This window comes from Eucyclogobius newberryi, unplaced genomic scaffold (assembly GCF_026437365.1).
Source record: "Eucyclogobius newberryi isolate DKJ021-1_F unplaced genomic scaffold, fEucNew1.0.hap1 SCAF_20, whole genome shotgun sequence".
In the NCBI taxonomy this organism is placed as follows: domain Eukaryota; kingdom Metazoa; phylum Chordata; class Actinopteri; order Gobiiformes; family Gobiidae; genus Eucyclogobius; species Eucyclogobius newberryi.
The window spans coordinates 13,377,084-13,403,270 of NW_027315835.1; the positions used below are offsets into that span (position 1 = coordinate 13,377,084).

Below are 26,187 nucleotides of genomic sequence, written 5' to 3' on the forward strand. Positions count from 1 at the left end.
CACATTGGTAATAAAATGAAAAACAAGAGGCCCAAACAGCAATGCCAAGTTAAACATAAATGTTTTAATGGTACTATTTACAAAAAAACAATTCTGCTTTTGATTAGGTTAACTGCTGCAACAATCGAACAGGTACATTGACTTGCTTAACTAGAAAAGAAATAACAGTGATTGAATGACTGTGGCATAAAGAAAAACAACCATATATTTTTTTGCATAGCAATTAGTTACTTGGGGGCAATTGTGTGGTTATGAGTGTGAGGTGGCAAAAACAAAAAATCACCAAAAGCGACAAGTCTAGAAGATCCAGATCATATGTTCAAACTATTAACACCAGAAAGAAGATTCCCTTGATTGAAAAACCTGAGTTGGGCTGGCTTTAGTCGAGTGGGTGCCGCTACATCTGATTAATATTTGCAAGACAAACACAAATATTCTTGTCAAGCTGAATCAGTAAAATAGATAAGGGCTGTTATTTTTTTATTTTGCCACAATTTACTCATCAGCAATTTACATTTGCTGATGGAAAGTCATTCCCATTTAGCCTGCGCTTGGTTGGTTCTTAACAAGGTGCTGCTGTGATAAAACTAGCATTAGAGGAGCATGATCGGAGCATGCGGCATTGCTTTCTGTTGGGCAAGTGCTCTAAACGGACATCCCAGTCTCTATACGCCATCTCCCCACGTTAAAACTCAGAAGAAGAGACCCACGGCAGGGGGACAGACAGAGCCAGATGATTTCCAAAGAGAAAGGAATGATTTTTTTTTTTTTCCTTTTTTACTTATACCATTTAAAAACACAAAGAAAAATATGTTGAGCAGAAACAGACAGAACATACACAAAAAATAAAACTCCAGGAATGAAAAACAAAGAAAGCAAACCAACAAAACTAGACTTGGCAGTTGCAGAAGTGCTGTGGTGACTTCCTCTTACAGGACCAAGGGGGACGTCTCATGTACCTGTGGGTTTGGATGAGGGGCAGGCAGAGGAGGGGATTTTTTCTTGTTTTGTTATTTGTCACTCCACTAAAAATGTACATGGGAATTACAAGCAAACTAGTCAATAGAAAACACCCTTTGGCCATATTTTGAGGAGTCCGCTACATAGTGCGCTACAAGTGTACACGCGACATATGAACACCACTAAGCCCCCCATGTACATTGTTTAGCCTACTACAGAAATCATTTTTTGTAACGTGTTTTATTAGTTTTTTTTTTTTACATTTATCCTTTTTTCTTGTGACAAAACAAGTGTAGGGAAAGGCTTCTATCTCCATTATATTCACTAAAAACTGTGAAAAATATTAGACTGATGTTTGAATATCAAACAACAGGAACCCATTAATATTTTATTTTGCTTTGAGGTTCTGCTTGTTAATGCCAGAGAGGAGCTGTAGGGGGCGCCGGTCAGTCATTTATCGGTGGGCCGTCCTGTGTTTCGAGGTGTCTTCATCACAGGGCAGGTCCATGTCATCCGAATCCAGCCTCCCAAAGGCTGTAGCTCGGCAACCTGAGATGCTCCTCATCCTGGGCCTGATGTCAGGGTCGGCCTCTGGCTCCGGGGCGGGGTCTTCAGACAAAGGGAAGGTGCGGCGCTCCCACGGTGCCACCGTCTAGAAGGAAATCAAATAAGTTTAGATGTGTTGACAGATTTAAACCAGTCGATTGTTCCTGATGCTCAGTTTGTAAAGAATAACATACTCGTTCTTCGAAGGAGAAGTCTGGCGTGGAGCAGCGTGTGTCCTCACTGGAGAGCAGGCGGTGAGAGTCGCGGGAGCAGGGCGTGTGGGGGTTAGAGGTGGTGTCGGGGCTGGGTGGGCTCATCGGCGACGGCACGTAGCTGTAGTCGTGGAGCAGGGGGCAGTGTCCGGGGTCCGGCGAGGCGGGCTGAGGAGTGGGGGGGTTTGTCCCGCACATCAGCGGTGTGGTCCGACCATCGATGGACTTATACGACCTGAGCACAGAGACGACTGAGTATCAAACAGCTCTGCGCTTTTATTCTGACAGGCTCTAGATGATATCACTGTCAGAACGAGGGCTGACATGTCGGTTAAATGGGGGTTCAAAATTAACATATTCCCACAATATCTTTACTCCTCAGTCATCGTAAAACACATTTATCGAATGTTGTATACTCTACGGAACTTTGAAATTATTAGTTTCAATGAAAAAGAAACAAATGTCTGTGCGTTTGAAAAGGTCGTTATGCAAGTGTAAGAGTACGTTTAAGTTCCTTACACGGACCTGCTGCCTCGTCGCTGGGCTGGAGCCAGAGCCATCCAGGACCAGCGAGACCTCTCCTGGTCCTCGTACGGCTGATGGAGCAGGACGAAGGCTGCATCCGACAGGTCCTCCACCTACACACAATCACATGAACCAATGAGAAACACACCTTCATAAACTTGAAGAAACCAAACAATGCACTAAACTAGGATTTATCTCTATGATGCCGTTATTGACACGTCTTAAAAATATACTTGCCTCCCGTTGATCCTCTTCTTCGGTTATTTTCTGGGAGAAAATATCCACCATTCGCCAACTACAAAACAAAAACAAACAACTCAGAGCTCAGGAACAGCTGCAAGCACGTGGTGAAAGTCAAGGCAAGACTGCATGGATTATAAGAGTCACTTTGGACAACTGGCACTGGAAAAACACCATGACATGGGCTGTACTGGGCGTGTCTATTGTGGAGTGACTCAGAGCCAGAGAGGGAAGGAGGGGGGGGAGTGAGTGAGTGAGTGAGTGAGTGAGTGAGAGAGAGAGTGAGTGAGAGAGACTAAATATTTACCTGGGTGTGAGAATCTCTTTGTATTGCAGCTTCTCCACTCGAGTGGTGGCCGCCACAGACATCGGGATTACGATATTGTTGATGTCGAAAGAGCTTTCACCTCTCCTCCTCTTGATCGGCTGCTGCTGGAAAAATTCAACATGGATAAGGTTTCATTGAAAGGACACTGAATGTCCCTCTGCTCGAGCATTTCTTCACTGACAATGTGCAATGTCCAACAAGAAATGAAGGACTTTGGCTTTAAAATGTTCAAAACTGAATGGGGAAAAGGTTATACCCCCTGTAGACCACTAGATGGAGCCCAGACAGATTTCTCAACAGAATGTATGGGTTTTTCTGATTTCACTTGTCATTTGTCTCATTAGATTAATGAGGGTACTTACAGGTGTGCTTATGATGCTCTGCCCACCGGGGCCCAGCGGTGTGGAGTTGTCCGAGGATGTGGACAGCTGTCGTGTGAGGGGGCTGTGGAGGGACGAGTGCATGTGGGCCAGAGTGGGGCATGAGTTGCTCGAGTCCAGGAACAACTTTGGAGATGCTGCAGACACAGAAAAACAGTGGCCTTAATGACACGTTGTAACCTGGTCGCAAAATGGTTTCAATTCAATATTTGCCTCTAAATTCTGAAAACCAATGTTGTGGTGAGCTTTTAAATTTTTAATACATTTGCTCTAATCAGAATACGAGTTTTATGAGCATTCCTCAGATGCCTAGTGCACTCACTGTCAGTTCGGTCCAGAGAGTGCTCTCGTAATCTCTTGCGGCTAAAGCTCTTGTCGTAGGGCCCGAGGGGTGTGGAGGTCTGCAGCCGCTCGCTCTTACACTGACTGTCCAGTCTGGACGGGTTCAGAGCAGCACTGCTGCTGCCACCGCTGTCCACAGACCTCTGCTTCACACGACTCTTATAATGCCCCAGCCCTGGGACAGCACAAAATCAAGTTAGAGCCGCCTGTGGTTCAGACACATTCAGTATACACCGCTGGAGTCTCCTGTAGTGTCAGAGCAGTGCACTTACTGACTGCCATAAGTGAGTTGGTAAACTTGTGCTTCTCTTTGGACGAGGATAACTTGTGTTTAAGGGAGAGTTTCTTCAGAGGTTTACGTCTCTCCAGTGATTTCATGTGCCACTGGCTCTTCATCACCTGCTGCAGGCGCAGACTGACACTCACGTCTACAGAGGGAGGAGGAGGGTTAAGACACACAACACAACACTTCTGTACGTGACCAGATCTACACAGCCCGTGTTCGGGTTAATGCTGTAAATGTGACAAATCTGAGTGGTTCAGTAAAACTTCCTGGGAAGAATTATCCCGCTTCCACTCCTTGTTTGTCTTCCTTGCAAATGTAAAATAGGAAATGTCTGAGTAAACTGTGTTTCTTTAAACAGTGACAGAGCACTGACCGTCAGGGAAGGACAAAATGGGGTGGATGCCAAGATCCAGCCTTGACAGGCGCTCAAGGGTGGGCAGTTCAAACTGGGGGTCTTCTCTGGGGGTGGGCCAGCCACCACACATCACACAGCTCGGGTTAACTCTGCAGCTACACTGGACACAGCTTCTGGGGGCCTGAGAAAACAATGCTGAGTTAGACTGTGGTTCAGAAAAGTACAAGTGAAAAGCACACATCACAAAAGAGCAGCATTCAGTCGGTCAAACAAATCTATCATAATACCACAATATTAGTTTGATGGATTCCACATTCCTCATTTATGTGGGAAAAGAACCCAGCCTAATTACAGCCCCTTAGGAAATGAAACTCAATTCAGCAGTTACTTGATCATAATAGAATTAAATCGGGAGCAGAAGTATTCACCATCTTGTGTCAATAAACATCTGAACAGGTGCAAATGCAACCAAAGCATCAGCCACAGAAAGATCAAAGACAAATGAGAGAAACAACTCCACATCCTCCACCGCAGAGGCACACGTCACACTAAACTGACATGCCTCAAACAACATTAAGACTAGGATACAAATTACACTTCATACAAAACGTATCTACGGCCTGCAGGGAATTTTAAGACCTTGGCAGAGTTTATTGGTCAGATGACTTGCATGTACAACAGAAGAAGATCTGATCAGAAGAGCTAAATACCAGACTTACACTGAGCCACTGAAGGGTGGCCACGAACATCTTTTTTCACAACAAAAACTTGTGAGAGGTCACAAGGCACAATAACCACTCTTTGTTGTTGGATGAAACAGGATGTTGCCCTACTTTAACACAAATAAAGTCTGACATATCCAACCACAGTCGCCTTACATCGCAGAATGTACACTGTGCAGTAAAGTGAAAGTATTCAGGGACAGAGGAGTAGGAATGTAAGTGTTTAGGCAGAGTTTACTGAACCAGAGATAAAAACATTTCCATACATGTAGACGGGAGGACACACGAGAGGCGGGCGTGCGCTGCGTGAGGCTCACCTTGCCGTTGAGGTTGGGCACAGAGCTGGGCTGAACGAGGCGACGTCGGCGACAGCTGACGAGGGGCCGTGTCCGAGCAGCCACACACGAGCTGTCAAGGGCCGAGGGCTGCAGGGGCCGGGGCTCCGCACACTCCGCCATCCTGTGACCACCACACAACAACCGAGGATTCAACTTCACTAAATAATAAAGCAAACATATCTTTTACCATGTTAGGAGCAGTTTGTTTAGATCCAATTTTACAGCTGTAGTCTAAGAAGAAGCTGAACAAAAACTGGTAAATCAAATATCATAAACATATAGAAGTAACAGACTTTAATCTGTCCTTTTTGATCAGCAGAGGCAATAAGTATTCTCCATAAATTGTATTAAATAAATGATTGCAATATGGATCGTTTGTACCACCATAGTCTCTGTATAAACCTGTGGATGACGCTGATGCTAGTGCTATGAAGTAAATCGCAACAGAAATTTCACTTGGAATGGTTGCAACAAGCAAGTAACAAAAGTCAAATATTTAAAACTGTTGCAAACAAAAAATGATACTTTCTTATTCTGTATAAAACCTGCGAACAGAGTTAGAGTTTAGACGATGCATGTTTGTCTTTTCTCAATTGTTAATGTTCCTGGATGTGTTTAAAAGTGGCATTTTTCATAAATTGCCCAAACGGCTCAGGCTGAGCAGGTGCCGTTGAGTACTTTTGTGCGTGTTGCCATTAGGTTTGTAAGGTGTACAAACTTAATGTGTGTCAATATGTTTTCTGAAATTCACCACCGCAGCAGAGGGAAGGGTTTAGTGAGGAAGGGCATCTGGTGTACAAATAGAAGCCTGGTTATTACCCTCGTCTTAAGCACCACAGGAAACATGCTGCAGAACTGCATTTACAAAGCACCGGTCCGTCCCACTCGGAGTGAAACCCCGCCCTTTAATACAAGCTGGAGTCATCGTTACCTGCTGAGGACGCCATTAATGGGCTGTCCATTTTGACCTCTCCAGGCTCCCGTAGGCTCTGCGTTGGTGATGTGGGCGGTGACCGTGTGCTCCAGCCGTTCTGAAGCCACGTCCTGCAGCGACAGATAAGACCTCTCATCAGCCCCCAGTGACCACAGGCTAGTGCCGCCCGCCACATGGGAGATATTTTAAGGCGGCTGCATAAAGGACGGTCTCCAACAGCCTGGTCATGTGCTCTTAAATTATTTAGTTGGATTTGAGAAGAGACAAGGCCCGAGCCACTAAAAAACACACACAGCTCTGCTCTGACCGCAGCTTTAGAGCTTTTTGTCATCTAAACACAATTTTACCAGTAGACATTGGCAGTATATTGGAATTAATGTTTTGATTAAGGGAAAAATTCTGTCTAGAATAAAAAAAACATAAAAAGAGCCAAGTAAAAGAAAAAAGATAAAACATTCCATTACAAAATAACATTCTGTGCTCAGATGCTTCAGTTTCACACATTTGAAAAGAATGATCAAGATATTTTACAATACTACCCATCTTTCTTGACATAAAAGGTCATTTACAACAGAAAGACTCAAAGCGTGTAGGAAAAACATTACCCAAAACACCAACCAAACCAAAAACTTTAAAATCTGTTTTAAATTAAAAACTAAACATTTCAGATCCAAGCAGCAGTGATGACTGGAAAAAGGCAAAGCAGCAGATCAAAGTTCCTGTCTGGACTAGAACTAAAGCACACATAAAAGAAACCATTTCCTGTCAGTGTTTTTCCACTCGAGACGTTCAAAAGAACAAAGCACAATCGTTCAATAAAGAATTAATATTAGATGGAATGACTCAAAAGCTAAACTTCCTACACAATCTGCCACAAAATCAGTTGATAAACGCTTCAAGTTGCTTACCGTACTATTTACAGGTTCTGATTTGACTTCTGTGACACTTGGAGCGACACCTCCCAACTCCACTGAGCCCTGACAACGTAAAGGAGCCAAAATGTAGGTACAAATCAAATTTCGGAAATCCAACTGAAAAATATATCATTGGAGTCAAAAGTGCAGTACCTTGCTGGCCCGTATCTGTCGGTAGATGTCCGTTTGCTGCCGGATGCGGTACTCCAGGTCCGAGATGTGAGCCTGGAGCCAGTTCCAGTGACTGATGATCGCCGCTCGCTCCACCGTGTAGCGACTCTCCGCCCGCTTCCATCTGCAACGCAAAACATTTATTTATTATTATTATTATCTATTGACCTTTATTCATTCAACAAGGAAAGTCACAAAGATCCTAGCCCAAAATCTCTGATGGCCTGTCTACTATTATTAAAAACACCAGCAACCTCTTATTTTGCAATCAGTCTTTTTTATAGTCTTATTATGCAGAAGGAATAGATATTTTAGGGAGGGGATAAAACTATTCTTTGAAACGCTTGTTTCTTTGTATAATGTGCATCAGTATCAGGTTGCGCTAATGACAGTTGTCAAACCAGTGTCTTTACTTGTTCTGTTACTCAAAAAGAACTACTGTTTTCATAGAAACACAGCCTGTATTTTCCTCATGCTTGACCTGCTGCCTAATGCAGTCCATGACTTCCACTGATCTGGTCCATGTTTTGCGTCTCCGTGGCAGCAGCGCTGCCTCTCACAAACACGACAAGTAATCGATTACTTAAGTAAATTAATTCATTTAGTAATCGGACAAATGTTAACTGGTCAATACAAAAAGGTGCCAAAACATCCTTTTGTCCATAAACGTGTTCCACCAGGATCCTCAAGCAGCTTCACGTCCAAGGTTATCCGTGTCAAATTCTGTAAAAAAAAATATATGACCATTGCATTCTAAACAACCAATTGATTAATCGAAAGCATAAATCGCTAGACTTATCGATAGGCAAAATGATCGTTCGTTGCAGCCCTAGATAGTATTAAAAATCAATATTAATGCTTACTGGCAATAGTAATTGACAAAATGCAAGTGAAACCTCAGTTTAGATAAAGCTGTTATTTGTTTCACATGTGAATTGAATGGTGCATGGGCTGATGTAAAGCAGTGTGTGGATGAAAAGTGCATTTTATTGCAGATAAGTTTCATCCATGCAGAAAAGGCCGGAATATATTATCAAAATCAAATAGAACAGGAAATACTTACAAATGCCCAGACCCCCTAACACATGTTTATAAGGCATTTTTAAATGGGCATATAATCACGATAAGTAAATAACTAATAATAATGCTATAAGCTTATATTGTCCCCCTACGGCGCACGTGAGCGTACGGGCGACCGTGTGCACGTACATGCCAAACCAGTAAACCTGGAGGAAACAATGAATATCATCTATACAAACCCAGGTCACTCAAATTAATGTGAATAAAAATGTGCCCCAAGTTAATTAAAACATTATCAGCATCTAGTTTTCCCCTACACTGGCTTCACATTTTTAGTTGCATTTGTCTGCATAAGAATCTGCTGTACAAACATTGCGTAGTAAACTCAAATGTCACAAATTAAATAATTTAACAGACACTAAATGAAAGTAATGGAAGCATTCAATACCAATGTCTGAACTAAAGCTTCAAATAAAAACATTTTGACATTGATTAATCCAGCTATTATTCTTTTGATTAATTGATGAGTTGTTTAGACCGCAAAAAGCCTGAGAATAGAAATGGGTTTTGCCAAATTTGATCCAGATAAAGCTGTAGCAAAGCCACTGGAGGACATCTGGATTGACGAGACTGAGACAAAATAGGTTTTTCATCCGAAACACCAAATTCCCATATTGCCTGTCATTTGGGTGTAATCCTTGCATTGAATTAGCCATAAAACCTCTTTTCATAGCCTATAGCATGTTCCAGACCAAGTGACAATTTCTCGATTACTAAATTAGTTGACAATAAATTAATTAGATGCAATTAATCCATCATCTTGTTTCAGTCCCTAGTCCCCGAGCGCATTTCCCAGGGCAGACAGCAGGGGTCAGTGAATCAGCACATCCAAAGGCCTTTGCACAGCTGCAGACACCTTGAAAAACTGGCCTGGTCTGAACAAACAGCTCGCCTCCTGCGTCAGTCAAAAACGTTACTAAATATTCAGATCGTGGCCACGCTGGTTCACTCTGTAGCGAGCGGCCCGCACCGTCTGAGAACACAGCGCTCCATTTTCCCAGTATGACACACAGAATGGGCATTTCAAAAGGCAGCAGACACGAGAGGAAAATGTCTGCTCCTGCACTGCGTGCCAGCGGCCACAGAGGGCGCCGTTTCACCCGCGAGTCACAGGCCGCAGAGGCAGCTTGAACAATGAAAATAATGACTCAGATAGCAGACAAAGATAGACCTTGCACTCTTGTTCTCCTTTCCTCCCCCCCCCCCCCCCCCCCCACCCGCTTCTGTTTTCAATTTCAAGAGTCCAGCAAAACTAAGAAAGGCCAGTGAATTTAAACGGCGAGACACAAAAGAGAGGAGGAGATGGAAATTAAAAAAAAAAAAAAAATCCAAAACGCTGGAATAAATGAGACTGGGAAGAAGGAGGAGACAGCCTGAGGAGCAGACGGACTATAAGAAGCAATGTACAGCCTACGTTCTGCCGAGGGGGCGGGGCCGAGGCAGGAAGCGGTGCGGCAGAGACTAGAGGGGCAGAGCGAATAATCCAACCAGGAATCTTGTGTTATTGGGAACTTTAAGTGGGAACAGCTTCCATCGAGCACAGAAGGACGAGCCCTGACTTCTCTCTGCAAAACACTGCAAACAACGGCTCAGTCGCCACATCAAGGACACTTTACTGAAAAGCGCTGCAATGCTTAAGACATGTTGGGCTAATTCCTTGACATATTTTACTGAAATGTATTTGGTGAAATATTAAACGGGTATCATTCTTGTAAGCTTGTCAAATAAACGTCCTTCACAAAAACAACACGCCCTTGGTGGAGTAGATCAAAACAAAAGGAAGTCATTTGCATTCATGTGGGTTGTTAACCAAACCATTTTAGGTCGCACAATAAATAAAAACCACAATGCTGTATCCGTTTAAGAAAATAACATGAAAAAAATCCTACCAGACGAGATTAAGGCAATTGAAGAAGAGCAGACGTTTGCCTAAATGTGGACAGAAAAGGTCACCCCAAAACAATGACAAAGGGAGTTGAAATCAATGTCCTGTGTTTTTTTGAGGGGGGGGAATGTAAACCGATCGCCCCAGGAGCGAAAACGCCAACAAAAGAGAACGACAAAGACAGCATTAATCTTAAAAGCCGGAGGAAGAGCTAAAAGTGCTGTTTGAAGTGCGGTGCTATTATTGAAACACTTGTGCGACTGATGACCTTAATCGTCAATGTGAAGGAAGCAGGAGAAGGAGGGGGCGGGGGTTCTGATAGAGAGCTCTCCCACCCCCCCCACTCTACCCCCAAAAACCAGGCCATATTTTCCTCCCCCCCTCCCAGTTACTCCAACACAAAAGCACCAGCGGCGATCACTACGACGCGTTTCCTACATGTCAGCACATTCTGCCTCGTGCCCTCGTCTGGACGCTGCACATATGTCGAACCGGGGCCCGTTCCGTGACACGCCGACCCGCCCAGAATCAACGCTGTCCATTATAATAAAAGCTAAAAAGGAGATGGAACGAGTGGATGGGAAAAGCATGTTGGAATTGTGTTTTGTAGTTGCTAAAATGTGCTTTTAATTTTCAAGGAACAGATGTACAAAGATTATGTAAACGTGACAAATTCTCAAAAACATGATCCAGAGCGAGCGAGATGAGGCTTCCTTGTTCACATTCCTTTGTCATAAAAGTCCTTTACAAAACAACTGTGGAAAGAATAACTGGCTGCTCTTTCTCCAACTTGGCACAGATTTGACAATGAAGCTATTCAAGTTACGGTTCCTTTATGAATTTGAGGCATTTTCCCCCGACACAATGAGTCAAGCAACATGCCACGGACAATAACAGAAGGTTATGTTATGAAGAAACGTAATAATCAACTTTGTAATTCAAATAGGTCTGCCAAAGATTTTTCTTAGAATTAACTAAAAAAGACAAGATGAAGTTAAAAGTGCGTCCTCTTGAGGCAGTCAGGTTGAACTGCGTGAAAAGAGAGGCAGAAGTCACGGTAACACATTTTGAAACACGAAAAATATGACTATAAACAATATTGAAACTAATGTATGCCACAGACACAAAATACAAAATAAAGCGGGATACTCCAAGTAAACCATTGAAAAAAATATATACATTATGATGTAACAAAGAAATCCCAGAAAGAAATGACTTAAATCTTATTATATTCCCAAAATATTAAAATAGCAATGTACAAGTTTTCTGAGCATAGAACAGGAACATTTTTGTACATTCAAAACCTAAGTTTTTCTGCAAATGATTGAGAATATATTACAGCTGTCCCTACTGTCCCCTGTGTCCTTGATTACACTGAGTGTATTTATCTGCATCTGTGTCTTCATATCTGGTTCATATACTCCTGAGCACGTACTTCAGAGTGAGGGTTACGTTGTAACATGCAATATTTACACAGAAATATGGTCCATTGTTGTGATGCACATGTTGTCTTTTGACTCATGAGTCAGGTCTGGTCAAGAAAGATTCATTTCAATGCGGCAGGTACTAAACTGCAGTCCGCTGTTTATCGCATGTGTGCGCTGCGTGTGTCTTTGTATCTACATTCACTTCCTCATTAGACTAATTTCTCTGTGAATATTAGTCTGATTGTAATAAAACAGCATCTTGAAGCTTAAAATATAGAAAACACGATGGTCCCATGGCCAGTGCTTCGACTGAGGTCTTCTTCAACAGTGTGTCAAACGCTGGCGCGTTTGAGTGCCCCCGGTATAAATCTATAAATTAGACGCACCGTTATAATAACCACAAGGTTCAAAGCGTGGGAAAAATGTAGCGGCTTAAAGTTTGAAAAGTACGGTATTTGATTTTGTAGCATTCTGCTAAAAAGATAGGCCACTTCTATTCAAAGTTATTACTGTGGACTGTGCATAGTACAAGCTTAACAAGTGATATAATATGAGGGAAGCCTGTTCATTTTGTAGGATTCAAAAGGAGTTCATCAAAGCTTCAGTGCACTTTACATTTCACATCACTGAGGACTGGGGCTGTGAACATGTGCTGTAATTATATGACTTGTACTTTCACAATGTGAAAGTTCAAATCACAGCACAAACACAGTAGAAGGAAAAGTGCCTCACTCCGTTTCTAAAACTTTAGTCGCTGTGATTATTTTGGCCTTTCCAACTTTTCTTGCATTGAAGTTGCAGTGAGAGTTCTATAATCGCGTCCCTCTCTGGCCTCGTCATATGACACAGTTTCTGTGGCAGAAACAAAATCAGAGAAAACGAAATCAGAGTTAGCAGTGCGCTACATTAGCACTTCACCACATCTTTTACAGTTTTCCTTTGTCAAACGTCCTCTCTTCTAAAGCTGTAGTCCCATATTTCAGTCGTGCAATGCTTTTGAGTGATGGCAGTCTCGAATTGTCTGTCTCTCCAACTCTTTGCGTTGTGTTTCCTCTGGTGCTGTGTGTATGTGACGCTGCTTCCGTGGTGCACGTTAAGGTCAAAACAAGCCAACTCATGCAATAAATGCATGATTAATACATAAAATATTTATAAAAGATTACGCAACTTTGCAATACGCATACCGCACGCTTCAATATGTAATTTTTTCAATATATTGTGCGGCCCCAATTTCAGCTTTATTCAAACAAATCTGTTCATGTCTTGGTGTATTAGTCACACTCAATGAGACAAAGCAAAGATAAAAATCAAGGCTCATTTAGACTAAGAAACATCATAGATTCAACCTTTACAACTTTCTAATTGTAAAAACTGTAGATTTGTTGGCCGTAGAACCTTTGAGTTGTTGTGATTTGCAATATATAGTTAAGTTGCAATATAAACACATTTGTGATATACTTGTGCAGCCCCAACAAACAATGGTCTTAAAAGGCATTCAGTAAAAGTCCATTTCTTCCTTCAAAGTCTGAATTCACGTGTTTAACGACGGTAAACCTCAATTAAAAAGACCCAAGCTGATCTTTTAGGATTACAAATGACAATGTCGAGCCCAATGTCCCAATCCCAGCTTCGGTGTACAAAGGTGTCTTCTTTAGACACAAGAGGACAAAGTAACAATGGGAAATTACTCAAGGCATGTCTGCAATACATACATTCCATTTATAGCACAATACTGACCTAAAACAGACTGTACATTCACACTGTAAATTCCCTGTAGTCATATGCTGTCAGAGCACAAATGTACCGTCAGTATTTGTACGTTAATTGTAAACATTTTATTTCTTACACGCCTCAAAACGTTAAATGTTGCATAAAAAGCCCGTTTGTCTTGCAGCACAAGTTGTAGATTAACATCTCCAATCTCTGCATTATGTTAAAGTGTGCCTCTTGTCTTCAACATTTGCAGACTTTAAATGACACTGTGCTTTGCTTTAGAGGAGCCCGAATGTCAATGTTATACTCATACTAGTAATCTAAATTTAATTGAGGATTCAAAGACTTTGTGATTCACTCCAAATGAATAAGCAATTTTGTGACAACAATTTCCATTTCCCTTTGTGAGACCATAGAGAAAAGATCTCTTGGGGTTTCCACCTACATACGTGGGGTGGTAATCAATGAGTGCCATTTATATTCAGTTTTCCATTTTGCTCAGTGATTTTTTCAACTTGCAAAATAAAATGCAAACATTAGATTAGATATTCAACCATTTCAATTTAATTGATTATGCTTTATGTAAAGATACACTATGGAACTTTCTGCGTGTGACTATTGAGATTGTACAGCTTTGCAGAGAACATTGCATAAATCCAACTATCACCATGAAAACAGAAAACAGGCATGTGACGCCACCAGGTCAGATCAGTGGAGAGGTGACCCCCCTCATCATAGAGAACTTTTAGGTTTTTCCGAGGTATTTTTGCACTATAAAAAACGCATAAGACATATTCAATGCCATACTGTGGAACCTTCCAGGCACAATTAGGAATTAAAGCTCACGGAAATGGGGTCTTTATTTCCAACATTATATTCAGGGATGCAATTGCGAGACAAACACAAGCCAAATACCTACATGTTGCCATCAAAGTGTTTGGGAGTGGGTCGGGAGAATCAGAGGAGAATCAGATATCCGGGGCTCAACGGAGTGGAGCAGGAGAGAGAGCTGCAGCAGTCATTACATAAAAAGGGGGGTTATGTAACGCTTTGGTGAGGAACTTGGACCGAGCTAAACACAACCAGACGTGTCAAACAGGAACGAGACCTACACAGGCGGCTAGTCACATATGTATACGCACACAAGGGCGAGAGGAGGGGCGAAAACACAGGGATACATTGCTCAGTGCAAAGAAATGCTGAGGCAGAAGCATGAAAGGAACGCTGTAGTCTGGGCCAACCCAGTCATCCCAAATCGACAGGAGCGACTACTTTTAAAATAAATTGTCACGCAAACGTATAGTGCTTTTCCTCCAAAGACTACATCAATCTGGGAGTGGATATGATGCATCAGAATTGTTGCCCGTTGTTCCGTCAGTGGTCCATTATGTAAGAGCAGGAGTGTTCTTGATGCGCTTTATTGTTGGTGGAGTAACAAAAAGAAGCCTACACATTACAGAGAAGAGAACAGCTTGTGCTTACTTTAACAAGGGGAACGGAGCATGTGTGGGACCTACACGTCAATATGAATCCCAAAGGAAGCAGCCAATGTAATTAAAGGCATTAAAATGATGCATTATTCAGGGATACATTGGGACATCTTTGCATAGAGGTCACGATTTTGCAATGATTACATTTCATGACGCCAATCAACAGTGAAATCCTTAATTCACCTAATATCACACTCTCCTACACATTAGCACGCCTGTTATATGAGACAAGCTTTAGAAAATCAACAAAACGTTCTGAATGATAATTAATGTGCTATAAAAAGACATAAAAATCACTTCACATTTAAGCGTAACATACTGGAGAATGGATTGACTTCAAGTTGTCATCCTTTTAATTGTTTTGTTCTCGTGCTTTTAATTGTTTTGTTCTCACAATTATACTGTAATTACAATTATCGATTCACTGAATAATCTTGAAATCCCAACATATTTTTACAATTTTAGGAAATCTGCCTTTAATTGTGTGCACACAAATCTCCACGGTTGCCAGCACAAAACGTAAATAAAAGACAAGCTAATTAAAAAAGGTAGGATTACACAAAGCCTCAAACATGCGTGAATGGAACGACTCGAGTCCAGGTAGAACCAAATGAGCTTGGGAAAACGTATAAATGAACAGGACGTGATTAAAGCGGCGGCGTTTGAGATTTGCCAATGAATGTTTAAAGAGAGTTCAGGATGCGCCCTCATGCTCGTTATGCTATGGGCCCTTTTGCAGACAGAGAAGGCCTGCAGCATAAGCACAACAACAGATGTCGACGGGCCCGCAATCCTCTCCTCAGTGTAACTTACAGGAAACCACGACGAAAACACAGGACAGGATTAGTCCTCTGCAATACACGCCTGACGACAATGAAACAGTGGCTGTCGTGGTGTAAGCCATTAATTGGAACTGAGGCAAAATGTCAGCAAAAAAATGTGTTGTTATGGTTATATACAAGAAGGATTAAGCTATTCACTGTGGGAAATGCTTGCCTGTAAGGTTGGGAAGTGTAGGACTACATCGAAAGCATGAAAGGAACGTGAAAACTTAACAGAAAACAGGAAAAAATATTAATTGGGAAAACAAATAAATTATGAAAAGTTAAATGTTAGTGTCAGATCAACAAATAAACTAAGACTAAGCTCTGAGAGGTCAAAGTTCAAACCTTAACTAATCAACTGCAATATGTAGAACAACCTGCACTTGAACCTAATGTCCTCGTTACTCATCATTGACTAGTAGCACATACCCCCACAATCCAAAACGTCAATGTTAACTTTATAAGCAAGCTTCAACTAAAATGCTAAAAAGATGATAGTGATAATAAAGAAATTCTCTTTAAGAAAGCATGTGAACCATATTGTGAGCGCTACAGATCATTGAAGCTTAATTAGTGAATTATGTGCACAAAAGAGAGAAATTGTGGGTTGGACTGGACTAAGCTTTGTGCAAGATTAGTTTGTTTGGTATTAAAATGCATCTTATTCTTTATTATTAGAACCGTAGACAATATTTGAAAGCAGACGATTATTTATCAAAGCTAAATTTTGGACAGAGTATAGGAGACATTCGATAGATCCGTGCATTTATTATCTGTCTCAGATCAGCACTTCCTGTTTGAACATCAGAGGTCTGCTGTGAGCAACAGCCCTTTCAGTCCTGATGAGGTCAACCTTGAGAAGCTTTATTTTTTAAATAAAACACTGAATCAACATGAATATTATCGTTCCACTTTTGACACTGCAATTATTTCTGTATGCCTTCAGGACATGTTAACTAGTCAAATTCTCACACTAATCAAAAATCCAATGTCTTATGTCGACAGCAACAAGAACAATACATTTTGGTGTTAGTAGCTACCTTGTTAATAATCTACTATATTCTGCACAAGTCAGTTTGTCCATTAAGGCTCCTGACCCACATGCTATTCTCCTGACTTTCCAGCACTTAAAGCTGCAGGACTGGGGAGCCATGATGTGAACTTCCCCTGCTCTGCATTTGCAGGCTCCAGCTGAGGTTACACACATCAGACCAGGTTTCATATACAAGTGCCCCCACATCTTCTGGAAGACCACCAGCAACACCAAGTTCCTTTTCGCTTTCAATTTCATTGAAAAAAGAACAGAACATTTGGCTTTGCTCTCTTAAAATGTCCAGGACTGTGGTCTATTCATGTCTGCACTGGCTACAGGATGATGCCACCCACACAAGTACAACTGCTCCTAGGACACAAGGCATCTCTGCCTACACCTGACTGGAGTTTGCCCTAACCACAAGTGAGTTATAATTGTCATTAGCACCTGCTGGGGCTCAACTAGTATAGTGTCTTACCTGAAAACACTGATCTTTCACCAGGACACTGCAGTGCTATAATAATAATAATAATAATAATAATAATAATAATAATAATAATAATAATAATAATAATAATAATAATAATAATAATAATAATAATAATAATAATAATAATAATAATAATAATAATAATCTAAAATGTAAAAGTCATCATTTATTGAGGTCAACTATTTCCAAAGCACCTCTCCTAAATGTCGCGGATTCACATAAGCGTTAGTTTCCTGTTGACACCTGTACTTACATTTTGACATGTCTCTGCTCAATGTCCACCCGGGACAGCTCCTCCTCCTCCAGGTCAGAGTCCCCTCCGGAGCTACTTTCGGTCACGTCTGAGTCGAAGGCGCTTTCAGCCGAGTGAAGGTTGGCAGTCCCACTCAAGTACAGCCGCTCCAGCTCCAAAGGCATGGATCCGCTTTTCAGGAACCTACTGAGACCATCTTTGTTGTTTGAGTGACGCCCAGTCCTCCAAGTGGCTGTGGGCGTAGTTGTCTCTGACTTACGGTTAGTAGAAATTAACCGGCTAAGAGCGGTGTCTAAAAAGCCCCCGAGCTGCTGCTGAATGTGCCGCTCCACCTGCTTGGCCTGGACCACCTGAAGACGTTTACGCAGGCGGCGTAGGCGGCCTTCGATCTCGATCTGGCGGTTACTGTTGAGGAGGGTGCGCTCTCTAATGTGAGCTTCAAATGTGTCCGAGTTGGAACCGCTGGGGAGGGGAGGGTCTGGTACAAGTGCACAGGATGGAGAGCCCTGTTGGCTGCTCCCAGGTCTCTCCCGGTCATATCCCTGTAGCTGGTTAAGCGTGTTTAAATCAGCTTCTTCCTGTCCACCTGCTTCACTGGAGTTTGAGGTAAAGGGGGGATGTGCAGCAGGGTGAAGCACTGGTGATTCAAGGTTATTTCCATCATTATTTTGGGAAACCCCTGAGGAATGCTTCTGTTTGAGAGTTCCTTTCAAAGGGGTATGCCCTGATAAAGAAGTATCTAAAGTCTCTGAATCCAGGGGTTGGTTTTGGTTTTGAGAGTCTGTGGCAGCAGAAGGCTTGTCGCCATTCACTGCCATCACGCAGCCAGAGCCGGGGATTGTGGCCAGCTTCTTGGCCAGGCCATTGACCGGAGCCATGGGCTGGCTGCCTCCGTTGGTGCTTCCACTCATTAGGGTTTTGAGATGACCACCAGAGAGTTCAATGGCCTGCCTCTTCCTCAACAGGAAGTCTCCACCACCGTTGAGCAGGGAGGTGGGCAGGATTCTGTGACTTTTAAGCACTGACTGTTTGATAAGGACTCCTTGCAGCTTGATTGACTCCTTGGTTGAGGCGACAGATGTCACATCCGAGCACAGGTAGGAAGCCACCAAAGGCTGGGGCTGCTCCTGTTCCTGCTCCCCTCCACAAAAGTCAAGCTGGCACTCTTCAGGGGCGGCCTTGCCCTTTGCAGGACCACTGCTATGGATAAGGATGCTGCTGGCGTTACCGTTGTTTTCTGCACTGGCTGGAGACAAACTGGAAGAGGGCGCAGCCAGTTTGAAGCGGATGTGATGAGCTTCGGCTGGGGCGTCTGTGAGAGCGGGCGCCATCGCAGCCATGCAGTGCCGAGAGACGGGCACCAAGGCCTGCTCCACAGCACCCGCTTACTGCCCCGCCAGAGGACAGCCTGGAGAGAGACAGCAGAAGAAAAATTACTATGAAACATTTTACAATTTCAACTTTATATCACGCATAATTTAAGTCTTGTATGGTAATTGTATTACAAAAAAATATAAACAATAAAACAATTAAAAACATGCTATATTGAACATGTGACGTATACATGCACTTCATCGTTAATGTTCAAAACAATGTCAGAACAAAATAAAACCGGCACATGATGACGAGTTCTGGTGATAAATTAAATACTTTATGATCCTTTTTGAGTCACTAAAAGAATGTGTGCCAGCAGATATTGTGTTAACATTTTGTTTTTAGATGACCAACATATTCACTATTTACTTACTGGTGTAGTAGTTAGATTTTTTAACAATATTAAATGAGGCCGTTTCATTACATTATTTATTATGCATCATGTATTTTGTATAAAAAGTATATCCTGATCTTGCAGGTTGAGGTGTGAGCATTGATAAAAATCTACTGTCAAATAAATATATAAAATAGAGGACAATATACAAATGTGTACAACAAATGTAATTATACACATATTGATGAGCATTATTTTCAATAAAAAAAAAATCCAAATCAAGTTAAATTAGCCAAACCCACTGCCCTACATGTGCTCTGGTTAAGTCACTGTGAGACAGGCCTGTGTAAGTAGGTGGATTTAGGCCCAGCATTAGACTCAAGCACATGATGTCATCTCATCACAGTTCAATTTAAAAGTGTTTAATCTACTGACCTAAAATTTACTAGCACATACTTAAATGAATATTGTGAGATAAAGTAAAAAACGTCAGTTAACTTTATTTGCTCATATAGAGCAACCTTGCATGAAGTAATAGAGATGAAAAGCACACTGCATCTGAGCGTATCTTCTGCAGGGTCAGATGAATGAAGGCTCAGTATTTCACCGCAGTTTCTAGTCGGCGCACTACGCCATGTTGGTATTTCCGAACCAGATTATGCAATTCAAATCATATACCTTCAAGCCGCCCAGTATGCTCAAAGCACACTGAACCAGTTCCCACCATATCAAAAGGTGAATACACACCGTCATAATAGCTCAAATTATTCACGAGAGCTTTCAATGTAAAGCAGCTATAAATATCTGAAATAGATGCGACACAAAACCCATCTCTCTCGTTAGCAGACCATAACGTAATCATCAAACGTCTTCCTGGTGTTTACAAAAACAGAACGCAGCAGTGGTTGATCCTACAGTCATCCGCCCAACTCGCTCCAAGGGTAATAAGGTTATTTAATAATGGGCTGGTCAGACGGGATATGGTGAGGTCTGACGTGGGCTCGCTCCCAGCATGTTAGTACTACCACACCATTACCACATCAAATCATCCTACGTAAGAGCGAGATAAAGATCTTATCCAAACCATGTCGCCCAATATTCTTATTGACTTAATGAATGCGCTTCGTTTAAGACTAACATTAGCCACAAAAGCTGCTGATGTAAGAAACACAAGCTGCTCTCCGATGTGCGGGTCCCATAAGCCAACTGCAGTGGAACCATACCTTGCCACACCACAGTTTGTACCAATCGGCGACATGGGCTGGTTAATGGTTGTGTTTGTCCTGTTCCACAGGGAAAGAGTCTAAACGCATCATCCTCGTGTGTGCGTAAAATACAGCTCAGGCAATTCAAGTTGTGTTTCCTCCGCGTTAGTTTGAGGTCTTAACGCCCAGTGTTATCTCATTTGCACAAAAGCTATAGTTACGCATGCGGTAACTTCGCAGTTAAATACACATCTCGTGATTTAGTGAAGGCCCGTTTTGTGCGATTATAGGCCAGTAGCTCTAGAGCACAGCAACTCATTTTAAACAAACGCGTTAAGACCTATTGAAGAGCACCAGAGACATGGTGTGCATTGCAATTAGATTCAGAAAATAAATAGGGTGAGCGCGTCCACTGGACGCATGGGGACATGTCCAGTCATTGTCCTACATCCCTCCATGGTGAAAATAAGGCATGGGTCAGTGCATATATGTCAGAAGTGGGTAAGTTGGGAGTAGACCTGGCGAGTGGAGCTAGCTCGCTAACAAAGAAAAAGGAGGAACCTACCACGTGACGAGGTTGCACTATCCGAGGGAATTTCGGTAACAATCCCCTGCAGTTTGGTGAAAAAAGCCACGGGCGCTAGAGCAAAAAACTGAGTCTATTCGATCACTTTGCCATTTATGATCCAAAAGGCACCGAGTAACCTCCCAGGCTCGGTGGACGCCGCCGCTTGTTCCGGATTCAGGCAATGGGCGAATCAATCTACACCTTGCTCCGCTCGCCTTGCCGCTAAAGCGAATATAAGACAAGGCCGAGAAATCGCGCCGTCTACACCAAGTTACTTCACATTTACAGCATAAGAAGGCAATCCTTTACCAAAAGAACCAATTCTTCGGTGACAAAACGTAATCCAGAAGGTTGTTTAACGCCAGCGCTTTTCTCGCGTTTTAGGGAGAGACGTTTAGAAAATGGCGGCTCGCTCCTCTCCCTCGGATTTGATCTGACAAACATAGCAGCGCAGTGTGTGTGCGTGTGTGTGTGCGTATGCGTGTACGTGTGCGCGTACGTGTGCGCTGCTGTAGGCGGGAGACACTACTCATGCTCACCGCTAGGGTAAAGGGCAGATAAACTACAAAAAGCTCAAAAGATACCGCAGGAGGGCATTGTGTTTCAAAAGACTGTTCTGTGTCAATTTTACACTCGTTAACTGCCCATCGCGCTCGTTTGTAATCACAAACAAAAAGGTTTCAAATGGGTTGAATTAATATAACAACTTGTTCCGAGTCGCACAACCTGTTTATCTACATACACCCGTATACACAAATGCGAAATATAGTACGCTCAGCCAAATCAAGCCAGTGTATGATGCCACTACATAATAAAGTACTCAGACACTAATGTGTGAGTGATTTGTTGCAGTCTTTCCGAGTGCCAGATGCATGGCCAGTACGTTGTTTTACCCGCACGTTCACGTCACTTTTCACGGGAACTGTCATTCGCACAAAACACATGCAAAGTTCACCAAATGTCCACGTGAGGGAGCTGTTCTGCCATCACAAATTAGTGACAAACATGTCCTGAGTAAATAAGAATTAAAAAACACACGTAAAACTATGATTACATTTGTAGTAAAATGTTGCTATATATACTGTAATAAACTAGTAATTATTATAGACTTGAATTAAAGTTAGAAAATAATCAATCAAATTCTGCATTAATAAACGCAGATTAATCCTTCTTCTTTGGTGTACTATGGTGGCTGGTATCCAAGTGTTACATTACCGCCAGAGTGACTTTAGACTTTATTCTTTAGACTTCTATTCTTTATTCTTTAGATTAATTATTACATGCATGGCTAAAACATCCACGATTAAGTCTGGAGAATAAAGGCTGAAGAATAAAGTCTGAAGAATCAAGTCTGAAGTATAGGCGGTCTAAATGAAGTCTAAATAATAGTCTGAAGTTGTTGTTGTTGTTGTTTTATGGCGGTTGGCATCCGAGTGTTGCATTACCGCCAGACTTTATTCCTCAGACGTTTAGGCGGTCTAAATGAAGCCTAAAGAATAAAGTCTAAAGAATAAAGACTAAAGAATAAAGACTGAAATATAGGCGGTCTAAATGATGTCTAAAGCATAAAGTCTAAAGAATAAAGTCTGAAGAATAAAGTTTAGAAACACCAAAGTAATGGAAGAACTTCTAAAGGATACAACAACAAAGACATCTCATGACCTCATGGGCTTTGTAACACCAAAGCAATGGAAGAAGTACTTTTGAGGACTACAACAAAGTCTGAGGAATAAAGTCTGGCGGTAATGCAACATGAAGAAGAGTCTCCCTGGAATAAAGCCGGTCGGTCTCTGAAACAACAACGAAAAGTCTGAGGAATAAAGTCTGGCGGTAATGCAACACTCGGATGCCAACCGCCATAAAACAACAACAACAACAACTTGGATGCTAACCGCCATAAAACAATAAACAACAACAACAAGAATAAAGTCTGGTGTTGTTGTTTTATGGCAGCTGGTATCCAAGTGTTACATTAAGATAAGATGAAATAAGATAATCCTTTATTGTCCACACATGGGGAAATTCCATTGCCGCCAGGCTTTATTCTTCAGGCTTTATTCTTGTTGTTGTTGTTGTTGTTGTTTTATGGCGGTTGGCATCCAATTGTTGCATTACCGCCAGAATTGTTCCACGATCAGAGGAGAGGACGGGAAACTCCAAATAGAAGTATATAGGAAACCTACACACACGGACCAGTATCTGCTCTTTGGTTCCAACCACCCACTACAGCACAAGCTGGGGGTGATCAGAACCTTACAACACAGAGCTCAAGGTGTGCCCACCAGCTCAGAGGGCAAGAAGAAAGAGGAAAAACATGTCCGAAATGCCCTCTCAGCCTGTGGTTACCCCGCTTGGGCTCTCAACAGAGTGAAGAGAACCAAGAAGCAGGACAAAAGGGAAACTGAACAGAGAAGGAAGGGTGTTTCTATCCCTTATGTGTCTGGCCTGTCGGAAAAACTGCAGAGAATTTTTAGACAACACGAAGTCCCTGTTTATTTTAAACCAGGAAACACTTTAAGACAAAAACTGGTTCACCCAAAGGACAAGTTGCCGACTCAAAAACAGAGCAATGTAGTTTATTCGATCCAATGCAGTGAAGAAAGTTGTAAAGAACATTACATAGGTGAGACGAAACAGCCTCTACACAAGAGGCTTTATCAGCACAGAAGAAATACTAGTTCAGGACCTCAGAGCGCCGTGCATCTCCATCTTGAAGCCTCTAATCACTCGTTTGAAGACGGTGAGGTGAAGGTTTTAAGCAGGGAGAAAAGATGGTTTGAAAGAGGAGTCAAGGAAGCTATTTTTGTTAAAAAAGAAAGACCTTCTTTAAACAGAAATGGAGGGCTTAGGTTTCATCTTCCTGTTATTTATAATGGGATTCTGAACCCCTGGAAAGGTAAAGGACATTCAGATGCTAATCAGGTACTCAGGGTGGTTGTGCCAGGGTCTCACAAAGACAAAGAGGTTTCTAATAGCCCGTTAAGATTCTGAATAGGCTAGCTCGGTAGATACAAGGGGGAGTTTCTGTTGAAACAAACAACTCTTTCTACTTCAGGAAGGCTCCTCCCAATGGGCGGGTCTTACCACAGAACAGTATTAATATCGGAGTTCTCGACCTGCTTTGTACTTCCAAAGCACCGAACGTCAAAGAGGGCGAGGAAGGTGAAGAAGAGTCTCCCTGGAATAAAGCCGGTTGGTCTCTGACACAACAACTATTCTAGTCACAAAAACACATCATGACCTCATGGGCTTTGTAACGCCAAAGCGATGGGAGGAGTACTTTTACGGACTACGACAGAGTCTGAGGACTACGAAACGTCTGAGGAATAAAGTCTGGCGGTAATGCAACACTCGGATGCCAACCGCCATAAAACAACAACAACAACAACAACAACATAAATTCTGTTATTGACAATGACTCTTGGATGAGAGTCGAAACGTCTATTTTTTCAAACTGAGTCCAGATGACTACAACTGAAGCTTTTTCTACTATGGAACACGCCTGGACGAATGAGGGATTACACCGACATATTTCTAAGGAATAAAGTCTGGCGGTAATGCAACACTCGGATGTCAACCGCCATAAAACAACAACAACAACAACAAAAACACTTGAATACTACCAGCTGACAACAACAACAACAACAACAACAACAACAGCTGCCATAAAACACAAAAGAAGAAGATCTACAAGTAACTGCACTTTAAGTGACGCCATAAATTCTGTGTAAATCTGAATACTAGGCCCAATCCGATTTGGTAAGATTTCACTTACATACTACCAAAATCAGTGGCGGCTGGTCCATTAAGGGCGCTGGGGTGCCGCCCCCCCTGTCCTATCAGCCAAGTACGTACATTTTTTTGTGTCTAAAAACAATATAATTTGTTCAGAATGATCTTATATTCTTATTATTTTAAATGTGTAAAATAATAATATATATATAGCAAAGATATAGATATGTATAAATGATACTTTGTCTGCACGCCGTGCGGTCTGCTGCGTCACTTGTCTACGTACCCGTGGAGCGGTTTGAAAAGCGCCCCAGAGCCCCATAGAAAAGCAATGGGGATTTTTAGTCAATCAAATCCCAATAAAAAGTGACTACATCACTATGGGAAAAGCCATAGGAAAATAGCGACTGAGGAGCAATTCCTCCAGCGCCCATTTTAACGTAGTGTTTACGCCACGGAGCTGCACTGTTTACACTGTGACACAGACATGTGCGCGCGCCGTACGCGTACGTGTTTACGTCTTAAAACTGCATCTACAGAAGTCTGTGTACAAAAGGTACGTCCAAAACTATTCAGAATGAGCTGCTCAACTGTTTGCTGGCTGTGAATATAAAACTATATTCCTGATGAAGTGAAAGCGGCCGATTTCATATTATCAATCCAAGATAGTTTATTACCTGGATAAGGCTAACGCTAAGCATTAAGTATAGCTTGACTTCTATTCATACAAATATGCTTTGGTTATTAGAAAACCCATGAAAGAATGTTATAAAGAACAACTTTCCATACAGCAACAATGTCTGTGATAATTAAATATAAAAATGTAAAACGTTACACATGCAGTTCAGGGTAACTAAGCTGTTTTATGAAACACCAACAATTGTTTGTGTTTTTATTTCCTCTTAATGTGGTAATGTCTACTATGCACTATAAGTGACAGTATCACTGAGATTTTTGTCTTGCACTTTACAATTTTGACATTTTATAAAGTGTAAAATTGAATTTTATGTCAAATGGCATCTGCCTCTGAGTCATCGTATTATTATTACCAAAAGTGGAAATAAAGTGTGTTTACTTAATTCATTTGAAAAACAAAACAAAACAAAACACACGGTTATGTCAAATAGCCCCCCCTATATTTTGCACCTTCAGCCGCCACTGACTAAAATAATTACTAACATTTGTATTTCAAGTGAACACATTTAAAAAGGCTTACCTGTGCCTCCATTCCTCTCTTTCTGTTTCCCATAATCCACAAGAGCAAAGATGGTTGAGGAAAAAAACCTACAAAAATAAATAAAAAGGAACAAATAAGTGATTATTGTCGAATGGTATAAATGAAATCATTAAAATAAAACAACGCAATATTTTAAGTTGCAGCTTGTAAATTACAGCCGTAACGTTTCAACGGACATTTAGCGTTATAATCAAAAAGTTTTCGTTTTCCACCAAACAAAAACATGCCCGTCCTAAAATAAGCATGTTGTGATAGCTAATGCATCGTTTCATAGAGGAACAAACATATA

At 41.9% G+C, this 26,187-nt stretch overlaps 1 protein-coding gene across 7 annotated transcripts; it reads right to left on the minus strand.

Annotated features, from left to right (window-relative positions):
• Nucleotides 1-44: 44 nt before the first annotated feature.
• LOC140369349 (KAT8 regulatory NSL complex subunit 1-like) lies at nucleotides 45-25,899 on the minus strand. 7 transcript variants are annotated; one of them, XM_072456666.1, is made up of 15 exons: nucleotides 25,878-25,899; nucleotides 17,449-18,856; nucleotides 7,236-7,377; nucleotides 7,077-7,145; nucleotides 6,166-6,278; nucleotides 5,214-5,355; nucleotides 4,193-4,355; nucleotides 3,806-3,961; nucleotides 3,514-3,708; nucleotides 3,174-3,328; nucleotides 2,791-2,915; nucleotides 2,481-2,538; nucleotides 2,238-2,356; nucleotides 1,701-1,953; nucleotides 45-1,612 (listed from the first exon to the last, which is right to left on the minus strand). In XM_072456666.1, exons 2-15 carry the CDS (start codon nucleotides 18,786-18,788, stop codon nucleotides 1,415-1,417), a joined length of 3,228 nt encoding a protein of 1,075 aa, XP_072312767.1. In that variant the 5' UTR covers nucleotides 18,789-18,856; nucleotides 25,878-25,899; the 3' UTR covers nucleotides 45-1,414. The 7 variants fall into 7 exon arrangements, with proteins under 7 accessions (XP_072312767.1, XP_072312766.1, XP_072312765.1 ...); XM_072456665.1 differs by lacking the exon at nucleotides 25,878-25,899 and adding an exon at nucleotides 21,239-21,382; XM_072456664.1 differs by lacking the exon at nucleotides 25,878-25,899 and adding an exon at nucleotides 21,067-21,376.
• Between the last annotated feature and the right edge of the window lie 288 nt (nucleotides 25,900-26,187).